Source organism: Acinonyx jubatus, chromosome B3 (assembly GCF_027475565.1).
Source record: "Acinonyx jubatus isolate Ajub_Pintada_27869175 chromosome B3, VMU_Ajub_asm_v1.0, whole genome shotgun sequence".
Classification (NCBI taxonomy): domain Eukaryota; kingdom Metazoa; phylum Chordata; class Mammalia; order Carnivora; family Felidae; genus Acinonyx; species Acinonyx jubatus.
Window position 1 is genome coordinate 132,867,824 of NC_069386.1, and position 14,479 is coordinate 132,882,302.

A 14,479-nucleotide genomic window follows, 5' to 3' on the forward strand; every position below is an offset into this window, starting at 1 on the left:
CCCGCCCCGAGAGCCCTGCAGGAGCGGGTCCCGGAGGGCGCGGGCGCCTGTTGGCTCGGTGCCAGCCTGTTTGTCAGCTCCGCTCGAGCAATTAATCTTCCCGTGCATCTCCCGCCCCGAGGGGGAGGCGGCGGTGCGGGGGGCGCGGGTCGCCTCGGGGGTCGTGGGGAGCCCGCACAGGAGCGGCCGCGCGACAGAAACCCTCGTTCCGAGAGTCCCTGCGTTGCCAGAACCTGTTCCTCTCTGCGGCAGCCTCCGAGGGTAGAGAAGGGATTGTTTCGGCTCCATGGGGGGGGGGGGGGGGGCGGGCGATTATATTGGTCAGTAGTTGAGCCTCCCCGGGGGGAAGGGAGGAGCGCACGGGCGAGCGCGCCCTCGGGGAGGAGTACACGTGCTGGGGAGGGGGGTGAGAGGCGGGCGGGAGGGGAGGAGAAGGGAGGCGAGAGCTGCGGGCGGGAGGCGCCACGGCCTCGCAGACGCAGGCGCTGGCAGCCGGAGAGAAAGTTCCCGGGGAGAGCTCGCCCCCGGGAGGGCTGGCGTGGAGGCCACTCGCGGCGAGGGTCGCGGGTCCCGCGGAAGCAGTCTGCCTTCTCCCTGCGCGCGCTGGGCCGCCGGGCTTGGCTCGCCGGGAAGCAGGGGGGCACTGCTGTTGGGCGGCCGCCGACAAACTTGGAGGGGGAGAATGCTGCGAGTGGGAGCGGCGGCGTGGGGCGCGGGGGCGCACTGAGTGCTCCCCGCGGGGGCCCCCGGACGCTGCTGCCGGGGCCGCGGCCGGGCGAGCGCGCCGAGGCTGAGCGGGCAGGTAGCGGCTCCAGCGCCGCGACTGCGCCAGCCCTACGGACCAGGGCCGCCAGCGCCACCGTGCCGGCATCGCCTCCTCGCCCCGGAGCCATGGTGCGCGGAGCGCGCACGCCGCGCGCGGGACTCTGAGCTCCGGCTGCGCCGCGCGCCCCCACCTCCCTTCTTCCAGCCGCCCCGCCGACCTCGCCCGCGGGCCATGAAGCTTTGGCCCGGAGCCTCTGGCCTCTGAGCTTCGCCCGCTCCAGCCCTAGCGCCGCTCGGCCACAGCTAGCACTCCGGCCGCCGAAGCTCCCCATCCTCTCCCGGGGACGGCACCCAGGCGCTCCAGGATGGCCCTCCGCGGGCCCCTCCGGCCGCGCAAAGTTCGCAGGAGGCGAGAGATGCTGCCGCGGCAAGTTGGCTTCGTGTGCGCGGTGCTGGCCCTGGTGTGCTGTGCGTCCGGCCTCTTTGGCAGCTTGGGTAGGTGCCGGTGCGGTCCCGCCCCGGGAGTTGAGGGGCTTGGGCTGGGAAGCCGACGGGCAGCTCCGAGACGTCTCCCTTTCCTTCCCTGCCACGTTGGTCCCAAGGGTTCATCCGGTCCCGTCCCCTCCCCACCCGGCAGGTAGAGCGCACCCGGGAGGGCTGACATCGACGCTTTGAGCTGTGGTCCCCGTTTCCCTGAGCTGCGCGCGGCCCCTGGGGGCTCGGGACGCGGCTGCAGTTCTGTGTTACTAAGATGAAAGCCTGAACATGGGGCCCCTCCGTTCCCGAGTCCTGTCCCCAGAGTGCGTGGGGGAACGGGCGGCTCAGGGGCGGGGTTCAGGTGTGAATTCTCTTAGCTTCGGGAGGACCGAACTGAGTGGTCCGTTTTCCAATTTTGCGAGCGGAGAGGGTTGTGTTCCGCGTTTCTCAAAAACCCGGATTCTGAGGCTGGGCACTGGGTCTCATCCATGCCCCCCCCCCCACCCCCCGCCGGCCAAAGGAGCTCCCTGGGGGTCCTGATGCATCCTCTCCAAACCCTGAAGACGTCGGGGGGCAATCCCCTGGGGAGGTTTCTGCCATGTTTCAGCATCGCTTAACTCCTTTTAATCCCCACGGTGGGAGAGCACTGGTGTCTGGAACCAGAAGCCGCACTCCTTCATCCAAGACCGAGTGATTTGGGAGTCTCTTAGGATATGCAAATCTGAGGTGGAGAAAGAAACTTAGAAAAAAAAAGATCTGTTTGGGGGTGGAGTGGGGGATGTGAGCCCATGTGGAATCTTCAGAGGACATTCACTTGGCTAACACTCCAGTTTTTAGTTGGGCGCTGTGGACCTTTTACTTTTTCATATTAAAAAAAAAAAAAAGAAAAATGCAGGTGACTTAGCAACCCGGAGGGTGGAGATAAAGCAGGAAGTGCCTTTTTGAGCAGTTAGGGACAATCTAGAGAGGTTTATAGTGATAGGTGAAAATCAGGTGGAACTTCATTAAATTCTTAAACTGTTTTTCAAAACCCCAACTTTGTGATTTGAGAACATAAGGTAAAAAAAATGGCTCTTTCCAACAGAAACCCAGGAAGGTTATTTGAACATCTTAACCGGCTGCTTTGCATTTGGGCCGAGTCCGTGTATTTTTCCCCTCAGTTACACCCCCAGAAAAAACAAAATGCTTAGAGGCTCTTAGGTGTCAGCATAATAGAAGAGTTGTTATTACCCAGCTGAAGCTGTGTGCACATCAGGAGAGGTAAATGAATACTTTGAAGCTCTTAAAGTGAGAATCGTTTTTATTTGCTAGATCAGAAATTACCTTTAGGAGTTTAACAGTGTTTGGTCACTGGCATCCACACCGCTGATGTCCCTTGTTACTCAGTGTGGCTCTTGGACCAGCAGAATTAGCATCACCTGGGAGCTTGTTAGTACAGAAATCCAGGGCCCAGCCCAGACCTACTGACATAGAATCTGCATTTTGACAAGGTCCCCAAGTGATTTCTGTGGACCTTCAAGGGTGAGAAGCTCTGGGCCAGATCCCATCAACCTTTTCCCCCCTTTTTGCTGACCTAATAATCCATTTGTAGTTCGTCAGGGGCAGGGACACCTGAGCATGTTTACTGGATGAGAACTTCATGGTTACCTACCCTGTGAGGGGCTGAGTGCTCTTGGCCAAGGTCAGATCACATGCTGACCCATCTGGGACTAGAAACAATGGACCAGATCTAAGAAACAGATTACCGAGTGCAAGCAGGTGATATTGTGCTTCTAATCGTTGTCTCACTCCCTACGGGTGGCTCGAGTAGTCAAACAGGGCTGTTGCTTATGTAGCCAGATACAGACGTGTAAGGTCATTGGAAGAAAGCACCATTTTGACCTAGCGGTGTTTGTGACTTCTTTTCCAATCCAGGGCATAAAACGGCTTCTGCTAGCAAACATGTTCTACCAGATACATGGAGGAACAGAAAACTGATGGCACCAATGAACGGGACTCAGACAGCTAAGAATTGCACGGATCCTGGTAAGAAATCCGTCTCCCCCTTGCCTCAAGGCATTTGGCCTCCAGATGGTGCTTATGTGGACGTTACAGCCAGAGCTGAGACAGGTGCTTTGATGAACCTGGGTGGGAAAGGGTAGCTGTCAGGCATAGAAAAGGTGACGTACAGGCATTAATCAGTTGTGCTGCTAAGCAACTCTAGTACTTTCTTTACCCAGCAACGGGAAAGGTCACATTGGAGAGTTTTAAAATTTCATTTTTTTTTTTGTTCTCACCACGCTCCTAAAGGCTGTCTTGATTTTGTTTGCCCGGGGCTGGGCGGGGGAGTCTTTGTTTTCTTTCCCTTTTGTTCACGGTATCCATCTGATGGAACTCTCGGGGCAGCAAATGCAGCTGCCGTGGCAGGTGGCACTTTGGGATGACCCTCCCGTGAGGGTCACAGCACGCCAGGGCATCTGCAGGGGTAGGACGCTGTGGAGGCTGGGGTCTGTGTGTGCAGTGGAAGTTCCTAGGGTATGGTGCCAGCTCGGGAAATGGATTCTGCTGGCGGCAATTCCGATGTTCCCCTTCAGGCTCCTCCAGGGGCTCAGAGGCTGTAGGGACCCAGAAATGACATTTTATCTGTTCTGCCACAGGCAGGTTTTGCTTAAATAGGGAAAGAAGAATCCCGGGAGTGTACCTGCAAGCAGTGAGGCAAATAGAAGCCGCCCAGGCCTCGGGGGCAGTCCCAGGCTTGAGTTCTGGCTCCAACACTTGGGGATCTATTGTGGGAAGGACCCAGTGGGGTGAAGTGTTCAAAAGCCCGTTGGGAACTTGAGATTGTAGATGGGGACCACTTGGCTCTTCCACCGAGTTGCCCGGAAGCCATATTATCTTTTTATGTCTGTTTTCTCATTGGTAAAATGGGCAGAATAGGACTTCCTGTTCTGGGGTTGTTGGAAGAATCTGGTAAGGTGAGATCAGTAAGGCTGTGTGTAAAAGGAAGTGGAAATCCAGGGCAGAGATGCAGGTTTGGATGGCAGTCTTGACTTATTTTCGTAGGCATGCCTTCTCTGCATTCTACACATCAGGAAACCTCTAGGGAGAAGATAGGAGTCGCTCAAAGTCACAGGACTTCTGGGGGGTGAAGCTGGCATTGGGATCTAGGCCTGTGTGATTAAAATGCTTAGTTCCACGGGCATAGGAGGCCAGGGTTCTCCCTCAAAGCCTGTTTTACTACACCATCCACCTCCCTCCCCTCAGGATGCCTTCTGAGAAGGCCTCGTGGGGGCAGGGAGGGTAGGTGAGTACAGGCCTGCAGAGAAGCTGCTGGGATTGACTTTGAACTTGGACCATCGATCCCTGAGAAATTCCAGGTAATTCTCCCAGCCACAGTGCTCATCCAGTCATTTAACCTCCCTTGGACATCTTTCGTTACCAGAAGGGGTGGAGGCATGGACCGGACAGGTGAACACATGCATGTACAGCCAGAGACTAATGTTGGGGTCCGTGCCCTCCGGGGACCTGAGACGCTGGAATCTGCACCATCCGCAAGGGCCGGGGACACTTTGCTACTCTGGGTAAAGAATCTGGAGCAGTGCATCTTTGGTTTCTGGCTTTCTGGTACCCTCAACTTAGTCAGGCTATGCCCTCCTCTAAGTTCTGTCACATTGGGCACATTGGCTGAGACAGAGCCCCATTTCTTGGGATAGTCTCCTGTGCCCCCTTATTGCTTCTGTATCTTCAGTGTACTGTCTCATCAAAAATTACCCGACTAACTGTGGGGCAGGCATCCTATTCGGCAGGAAGACCTGGCCTTGTCCCCGTTACAGAGAGGGTATCGGAAATAATATCTTTAGTAATAGTGAACACCTGTGGGTTATGCTTTTGGTTGACTGTTTCGGAAATCAGGCCCTGCGTGTAGAGAGGATTCCATAAAGCTTCGGATGATGGAGTGAAAGGACATTTGAGTATGAAACACTTATCCTTCCAGGGTTTTTGCAAAGATGAAGAATGGGACGTTCAGAAGTTTAGTGACTCCCCAAGAGCTCTTGGCGGTCAGGAGCATTCCTGGGTCACCTGGGTCTGGATCCCACGCCCTCCCCATTCTGTTGCACCTGCTCTAGTTTTCCTGCAGCCCAGGTGGGGGCTGACTCCCGGCTTCTTTCGAGCTACCTCATCCCCGGGCCCCCTGCCATTTCACAAGCACGTAGCACACGCCTGCTGTAGTGTGTCCAGCCCTCCGATGGGCACTTGGGGAGGGTGTATAAGCAAGCTTAAGAGGCAGCTTTGTCAAGTAGCTTACTGTCCTGTAGAAGACGGGCTCCTGACCTAGGGAACATTCCGTGAGGCAGAAGGATGGCAGAGGCCCTGCGCACAGTCACCAACCCCCCGGGAACCCTTCAGGGGCTCAGAGGACCAGGTCTGAAGTAGTTGGCGTAGTCCTGGGCTCCAGATGAGGCAGGCCTCTAGGGCAAAGACAGAAAACGTGCCCAAACTGGGTTTAGTGCCAAAGGGAATTTATTGGGTCAGTCTCTGAAAGCGTGAGATCAAAGGTGAAGTGTCATGACTCAGTTTCTCTCTGTCTCTGGACTCGGAAGTCCTCTGGCGTGGGGAGGTGGTTACTAGGCTCCAGCTTTCTGTCCTCCCAGACCTCATAGTGCTGGGAGGGGTACCGGTGGCGCTTCGGAGGTAGTGAAGTTCTGTTGGCTTGGGTCACATGACTCCCTAAGCTAATTGCTGGGGGGGGGGGGGCCGCGGGGGGGAGGGCTGGGCTTGGGCTGGCATACACTTGAGTCCCGGGCTCTGCTTCTGGTCCGAGCAGGAGCTCGACTCTTTGTAACTGTTCCCTTACAGGGTCCCATCCCCAGGCCGCTGCTTTGGTACAGGTGGATCAGAACTTCCTCCCACTTACAGTTTCAGAGTGTGACAGAGGGTGACCACTCTCTTCTCTACACAGTTAAAGGAGTTGCCTCTAAAGAACCACGGAGGGTTCTTGCATCCTCTGAGGTTTCTGTTCTGCATCTGTCTCCCCAGGCTAGGGGACCCCCAGTCCTGGTCTGCCAGATGAGGTCTCTGGGGCATGTGGGGAGATGGGGCTTTAAGAATTTCCTGCTCTGTCAGAACATCTAGAGCTAAAGTGCACCCCTGCCCCTGCCCCCCATGGACAGTCAACAAAAGTTCATGTTTTTGTAAGGAATAGTTTCTTTTCCAGAAAACCTGAACGGTACCCTGCTCTGGTGGTTTCTTAAGTCTCGAGGTGGAAAATGGGCTCTTTGCTCCACCTGGGGCCACTTCCCCAGGCCTTGCTGGTGTTCCTATCTCATTATTCGCATCACGGCTTGGGTACCTCCCCCATCACATTACCTTATATCTCTGTGACTGGTGTCGCCATCTAAAGTAGCTTACTTGTCCTCTGTTCCCCTTGAGGGCTCCCTCGCTCACTGCTCTGTGCTCAGAAGAGTGACTCTTAGCTCTGCCCACATCTTTCAGCCCCGGAAGAGCTTCTGAAATGCTCCGGTCCTGTCCCTGGAGTGTCTGATTTCACTGCTCTGGGGCCCGGGAATCTGTACTTTTTAAGAGCTCCCTGGTGAGTCCAAGATGAAGCCAGGGTTGATGCTCACTGGGCTAGAGACCTGCTGTCCAGTGGGATTGGCATCACCTGGCAGCCTGTCGGGAATGCAGAGTCTCAGGTCCACCCAGGCCTCCTGAATCAGAATCTGCATCCCAAGGAGATCCCCGGGGGCAATGCGCGTGCACACTACCGGCCCAGAAGCACTGAGCCAGGATGCTGCCTGACCCTTTGTAGGCATTCAGTTAAGTATTTGAATGTTGAATGAAGGCTAAGACTTGGGATAACCTAGAGACTTTCCTGGAAACCAGTGGGTTTCATTTTTGAATGTAGGGAAGCTTAAAAAAAAAAAATCATCATCATTTTTGACCCCTGAGGTCTGTGGGAAAGTCCTTATCTTCCCCCAGAGATCGGTGCCTCTTAGGACTTAAATTTTTCTTTCACAGTCTATGAAGAGGGAGCACTGCAGAAGAGAGGTGGGTCCCTCCACGCAAAACGCATGGAATAGGAACGAGAGGCCGTGACTTTGAACTGTCTTAGCTCGGGCTGCCCTAACAAAATGCCACAGACGGGGTGGCTCAGATGTGTATTTCTCACAGCTCTGGAGGCTGGGGAGCCCAGACGTGGTTCCGGGTGAGGGCCCGCTCCCTGCCTTGCAGGTAGCTGCCTCCCTGTGTGCTCACCGGGTGGAGAGAGAATCTGAGCTCTGGTCTCTCTTCCCCTTCTTATGAGGGCACTCCTGTCACCATGGGGACCTCGCCCTCATGGCCTCTTCCAAACCCAGTCACCTCCCAGAAGTCCCACCCCAGACTCCCATTACCTTGGGAGACTAGGGCTTCAACGTAGGAATTTGGGGGTGGAGACAAACCTTCAGGAACTAGAGTTTGTATATGTCTCTGGCAGTGGCACCAGAGTGGGAGGAACCCGGGATTCTGTCACCTGGAGGCTCTGACAAATACGGATGCCTGGGCCTAGCTCTGACCTGTGAGATTAGGACTGGTGGCGAGCATGTCCTGTGGCTGACTTTTGGAGCTTCTGGGAACCATGCTGTTCCCCCTCGATCCTCCAAAATGGGTTGTCATTGACATGTCCCATGGGCCTCCTCTGATTACCCAACCCAAAGTAGGCTCCTTTTTTATTTTATTTTATTTTTAATGTTTATTTTTGAGAGAGCATGAGCAGGGGAGGGGACAGAGAGAGACAGAGACAGAATCTGAAGCAGGCTCCAAGCTCCAAACTGTCGGCACAGAGCCCGACATGGGGCTCGAACTCACAAACCACGAAATGGTGACCTGAGCCAAAGTCGGACTCTCAACCAGCTGAACCACCCAGGTGCCCCAATAGCCTTCTGGTCACCGGTTCTCTTGTCCTTGTTCTTTGTAGACACAATTGTGCATTGTTATATTGTTGGTTTACTTCCCGACTGAGCGTTGTTTGCTTTTTAAAACGAGCAGATGCTTCAGTTTTTCCTTCTGGGACAGTAAGGGGGTGATAATTACATCCACCTCAGAGGATTGTTAGAAATAAACGAGTTGATACCCTTGGAATTCTTATATGCTTAGACATTAGCTTCCGTTGTCCTTATTTTCTTTTCTTATCTGCGTCCCCCAGACACGATACAGTGCTTGTGAATTGTAGGTCCTGGGAAACTATCTGTTAATTGAATTTTATGAGGACAAGTTAAGTAGGGATCCTGCCAAATGTGTATTTTTTTTCCTCCTCAAAACAAATTTTTTAAAAAATATTTTGAAGATTTGGGATGTTGGCAGTTGGCTCACCTTGCAGGACTAACCTCTAAATTGAAAAACTGTTAGGTTTTTTTGCTCTGGACAATGAGGTGTTACTTTACACGTTGGCTGTAAAGCTGGGGTGGGTCCTCCTCCCCCCTCCTTTAGCTGCCTTTTCCGTCACATTTGAAGTCATCAGTGCTCTGTCTTCCACAATGTCCTACCTCTTCACTTGTGTGCCCAATATCCTATGCCCGTATTCGAAAAAAGAGAGGGGAGCTTTGCCCCCTCCTCACACCCCCACCATTGATCCTGGAGGGATTTGCTTTGTCTCGTTTGGTTTGCTGCTTTCTGTTCTTGACTTAAAATATTTTTTTCAATGTTTATTTACTTTTGAGAGAGGGAAACACAGAATCTGAAGCAGGCTCCAGGCTCTGAGCGGTCAGCACAGAGCCTGATATGGGCCTCGAACTCCTGGATTGCGAGGTCATGACCTGAGCCAAAGTCAGATGCTCAACCGACTGAGCCCCCCAGGCACCCCTGGTTTTCTGCTTTTCAAATAGTCGTCAATTTGAAATGGCTGATGACTATGTGTCTATCTTTGCTCAGGCTGCTATAATAGAATTCCAAAGACCGGGTGGCTTAAACACCAGAAATGTCTTTTCTCACAATTCCAGAGGCTGGAAGTCTAAAGGCCTGATCCGGTTCTGATGAGAACTCTTGCTTGTGGACTGCCCTCATTTTGCTATGCCCTCACGTGGCCAGGAGAGAGAGGGAGTGAGAGCCAGCTCCCTGCGGTCCCTTCCTGTAAGGCCCCTGATCCCATCAGACCAGAACCCTGCCATCACGACCTGGTCTAACCTAGATCATCTCCCGAAGGCTCGATCTTCAAATATCATTACTTCGGGGCTTAGGGCTTCAACATAGGCATTTTGGGAGGACGCAAACTTTTGGTGTCCATGGAAGGAAAGCTGGGAAAAGACGGCTGCTGGGGTGACGGGCACATGAAAGAGATCTGGGCACGGAGGCAGTTCCTAGGCTTTCAGGAGAGCAGAGTGGTGGATGTGGGCTCTTGATGGAGGCTCTTCAACGGTTAAGCTGGCTCTGATCTACCCTCACCCGTGATTCTGTGCCAGGGCTGATGCACGGCCACAGTGGGAGGAGAGGGGGGTGGTGAAGGTGGTGGGGCGGGCCCGCACATGGGAGTTGACGTGGAGGCTGGGTTGGGAGGAGATGAGGTCACTGAGCAGGTGAGCGCTGCAGTGGGTCTCTGTAGGCGCCCGTGTGTGGGGAGCAGAGGTGCGGAAAGCATGAGAAAGCAGGGGTGGGGGGGGAGGAGGGGACCTAGAGCCGCAGAAAGTACATCAGGATGTGGGCGTGGAGGTGAGGCGCTACTGGGGACGTGGCTCAGCGTCTGGATTCTGACCCAGTGTCTGTTCGAATGCTGCTTCAGCAGGCTTGGGAGATCAGCACATCTGAAGTTTTAAAGTTGTTACGTAAACGCAAACCCTGACTCAGAGAAGCAAGGATTGAACTAGTTACTGGGTGCAGCGAGGTCAGTCCAGTTATGGCCCCAGGGGGGGCAGGGACAGAAGTTCCGGCCCGGGGAGGGGGTTTGCTGGGTGGGGCAACCTGCAGAGTCAGGTGGTTTCCTGGGTAAAGGGTCCCCAACCACCTTGGAATGCTGATGGGCTTGCACAGCCACCAGCCCGGTCACAAGTGGAGGCCCAGGAAGATGGCAGCTCATCATCAGAGGGATCGTTCTTTGCATTTGGGGGGGTTGGGAGTAGGGATGTTATTACAGAGAATCAAATGGCTTAGGGACCAAAGATCTGGGTCCCGGTATTGGCGCTCTCTGCAGCCACCAGAAAGGGCTCCTTCCCCAGCAAGCACCAGCTCGCTGTTTCTTGGAGAAGGCCGTTTGACGGGGTGAAGGCAGATGTGTGGGTTTGAGCCCCCCCACTGGCCGGCTGTGTGACCTTGGGCAACTTACATAATCTCTCTATGCTTCAGGTTTTCTATTTTGTCAACTGAGGATAGCAGCAGTCCCTACCTGTCTCATAGGGCTGCTGTAAGACTGAGACCACATGATCTATGGAGGCATTAAGTGTTTCAGGTGTCCCAAGCACATGGCTCCTGCTGTCACTGTCATTGTCATCGTCATCATGGTGGCTACCACCTGCTCCTCCTAACCTCCCTTTTAGGTGTGTGCTGTTAGTGTCTTCATTTTGCAGATGAGGAAAGGAGACTCAGATGAAATAACTAGTCCAGGGTCACCTAGCTAGCAAGAAGTGAGGCCAGGGGTGTGTGTGTGTGTGTGTGTGTGTTTAATTAACAGACTGTTGTGGAGCAGTTGTAGGTTTATAGAAAGATTGAGTGGCAAATAGAATTCCTGTATCAATAGCTTCCCCTACTAACGTCTTGCATTACTGTGGTACATTTGTTGCAAACTAACGTCCAGAGTTTACATCAGGATTCACTCTTTGTGTTGTACTTCTGATGAGTTTGGATGAATCTATGATGATGTGTGTCCACAATTATGGGATAAGACAGAATAGTTTCACTGCCCTAAATATTCCCTGTGGAGCCTTTTAATTTGGATGGGCTGAGTTGTGAGCCTATATCCTTATCCATAATTATCCATGGGTGGGTGGGAAAAGATGATTTGGAAATGGAGCCTTCCACTGCCACTTCCAGTCTCTGTCACTGTCTGGGCACCCCACTGTCTGGGAACCCCATTGAGAAATGGGGTGCCTGTTCATTGCAGTAACACACATCTGTGTGGGCTCTGCTTCTGGGTGTGTTTCTAATAGTGGTTTGTTTGCAATCAAAAGTTTGTTCCCACCCCCCACTTATCTTGAGAAATAGTTGACGTACATACCCATAGAAGTTCAAGGCTTCAGTGTGATGGTTTGATGTGCATATATTGTGAAACGATTACCACAGTGGGTTCAGCTAACATCCATCTTCTGTGGACAAGTATAAAGAAAAAAAACATTTCTCTCCTTAAGATGAAAATTCCTGGGATTGACTCTGTTACCAACTTTGCCATATACCATGCAGTCAGCATGGTTTGCTGTAGTCACTGTGTTGTATGTTAGATCCCTAGGATTTAATTCTCTTGTAACTGGAAGTTTGTACCTCGTGACCACCTTCCTCCAGTATGCCCTCCCCGACCCTCCACCTCTGGCAACCACAAGCCTGATCTCTTTTTCTGTGAGTTTGGTTGTCTCGTCCCCACCGCCTACAAGTGAGATCGTACAGTATTTGATTATTTGACTTATTTCGTTTAGCATAATGCCTTTAAGCTCCATCCATGGCATCACAATGGTAGGATTTCCGCCTTTTTTGTGGCTGAATGATATTCTGTTGTGTATATTCCATATACGCATCTTCTTTATTCAGCCATCAACGGGCACTTAGGTTGTTTCCACATCTTGGCTGTTGTGAATAATGCTGTGAATATAGGGAGGGGGCGGATATCCTTTCATTAGTATTTTCATTTCCTTTGGGTATATTCTCAGAAGTGGGATTGCTGGGTCATATGGTAGTTCCATTTTTAACTTTTTGAGGAACCTCCATACTGTTTTCCATAGTGGCTGCACCATTTTACATTCCTACCAGCAGGGCACTGGGTTCTCTTTCCTCCACGTCCTCGCCGATACTTGTCACACCTTGTCTTTTGGATACTGGCCATTCTAGCAGGTGTGAGGTGGTATCTCACTGTGGTTTTAATTTGCGTCTCCCCCATGACTAGTGATGTTGACCATATTGTCATGTACTTGTTGGCCTTTTGTAGATCTTCTTTCTAGAAATGTGTGTTCAGGTCTTTTGCCCTTTTTAAATTGATTATTTTTTTGCTGTTGAGTTGTCTGAATTCCTTACGTATTTTGGATATTAACCCCTTAGGAGATACATAGTTTGTGAATATTTTTTCCCATTCTGTAGGTTGTCTCTTCACTTTGTTGATACTTTCTTTGGTTTTGCAGAAGCTGTTTAGTTTGACCGGGTCCTTCTTGTTTATGTTTGCTTTTATTGCTTGTACTTTAGGTGTTGTATCCAAAAATTCACTGCCAAGATCCGTGTTGAGGAGCTTTATCCCTCTGTTTTCTTCTGGGAATATCATGGCTTCAGGTCTTACCTTTTAACTTTTTAATCCATCTTGAGTTAGTTTTTGTAAGCGGTGTAAGGTAGGGGTCCAGTTTTATTCATTTACATATGAATATCCAATTCTCCCAGCACCATTTGTTGGAGACCCTTTTTTCTCTGTTGAGTGTTCTTGGCTCCCTCTCCCTTGTCAAAGACTAGGACAGTTGACTACAACACACAGTTGACTGTATATATGTGTGGTCTATTTCTGGGCTCTCCATCCTATTCCATTTGTTGGCTTGTCTGTTTCTATGCAGTACCATACTGTTTTGGTAACTGGAGCTTTATAAGTTAGCTTGAATCAGGAAGTGTGATGCCTCCTACCTTATTCTTCTTTCTCAGGGTTTCTCTGGCTATTAAAAGTTTTTTCCCCCCTTATCCAAACTATTGGGGCCATCTGCTAGCAATCTCTCCTCCCTACTGGGCCATCTGCTACCCCCCGACTTCCAGATTCTCCACTCTTGGTGCCATGCGGGCCTCCCGCAATCCAGAGAGCGCCCACTCGGCTTCCTCTTGAACTCTGAGGAACATTCCTCCCCAAGTTAAAAATGGAAAGCATTAAGCAGTGCCATGTGTTGCCTTGGGTGGAAGAGAGCTAGTCATTCAACTCCACAGAAAAGCTTTTAAAATAAATTTATTAAACATGGCCCGTTATTGAAGAGGACATTGGAACATAGCGGTTTACTAAAAAAGAAGAAAAATGTGCCAGAACAGTATACAAAAGTTTCTCCTGAAAGGACCGTGGAATGCCCCCCTTGGGAAAAGAACAGACAGTCACTGTGTGGCTGAGAAGCCAAAGCAAGGCATGCTCTCTGCTCAGTGGATCATCCCCATACGGATGGGAAAGCATGACCACTCTGTTTTTGGACCTACAGCGCCCTTTGCTAATTCAGCACCGTGCAGGGCTCCAGCCCTGGGTCTCCTAGCAATGGCAGGAGAAATCAAATGCAACATGCATTTCTGAGTGCCTGTGCACTCTGCACCGGGCTGGGCTCTGAAGCCTCAATGGCCTGGGGCCCTGCTGTCATGGAATGCACCACGGAATAGGGGAGACAGGTGCGGGGGGGGTGGGGGGGGCGGGGGTGGTGCTCAGATAACTCAGAACTGCCTGTGGCAATTGCCTCGGGAGGAAGGAGTGCAGTGGTTCATGGGAAGGGTGCCCGGGTGCCCTTCCCGGGGATGACCTCTGATCCCAGCCTCGAAGGGTAGGAGGTGGCCGTGGAAGGACATGCTAAGCAGAAGGCACAGTGTACTTGAACATGCTGCCTGGGAAATCGCAGCATCACGTCTGTACCTGCAGCAATGCTTGCTAGCAACCGCTGCTGCTTGCTCACCAGCTCTCCGAGGGGAGAGCGAAAACAAACACCTCCTAAGATTACCGTGCAGAATAGTAAGTAATTAGGCTTTGGGGATTTAGCAAGAAGTCTGTGCTTAACCAGGGCTAGGGCTGAATCAGATTACTTTTTTTTTTTTTTTAAAGCAGAAGGAGGGGGGCCGGGGCTGGGAAATGTACCGGACCCCAGGGTGGAGTTGGCAGACTGGTTCACGGGGGCCCTACTGAGCCAGAGGTAGGACAGTCACCCCAGTTCACAGGTGGTGCTGAGCTCGGTGATTGCTCAGGACAGATTGCGGTTGTACCAATGGAGATGTTTGCCAGTCCTTCCCCACCAGCCTGTGAGCTCCTAGAGGGCAGGACTGTGTCCCTGGCATCCTTGGTTCTGAGGCTAGCTAGAATGTGGTGTCAATTCAGCTTGCAGCCAATGGTGATGGGACGGACAGACCCCCATCCATCTACCTGTCCAGGAGCTTG

General features: G+C 52.3%; 1 protein-coding gene across 2 annotated transcripts in view; it reads left to right on the top strand.

Annotated features, from left to right (window-relative positions):
- Nucleotides 1–414: 414 nt before the first annotated feature.
- The window catches only part of SLC24A4 (solute carrier family 24 member 4), a 171,793-nt gene continuing 157,728 nt past the window's right edge, over nt 415–14,479 (top strand). The window contains exons 1-2 of one of the 2 annotated variants that reach the window (XM_027066462.2): nt 415–1,260; nt 3,157–3,267. In XM_027066462.2, coding sequence (XP_026922263.1) covers nt 1,131–1,260; nt 3,157–3,267 — 241 coding nt within the window. In that variant the 5' untranslated portion in view covers nt 415–1,130. The remainder of the gene's footprint in view (nt 1,261–3,156; nt 3,268–14,479) is intronic. The other variant, XM_027066461.2, reaches the window with a different exon arrangement.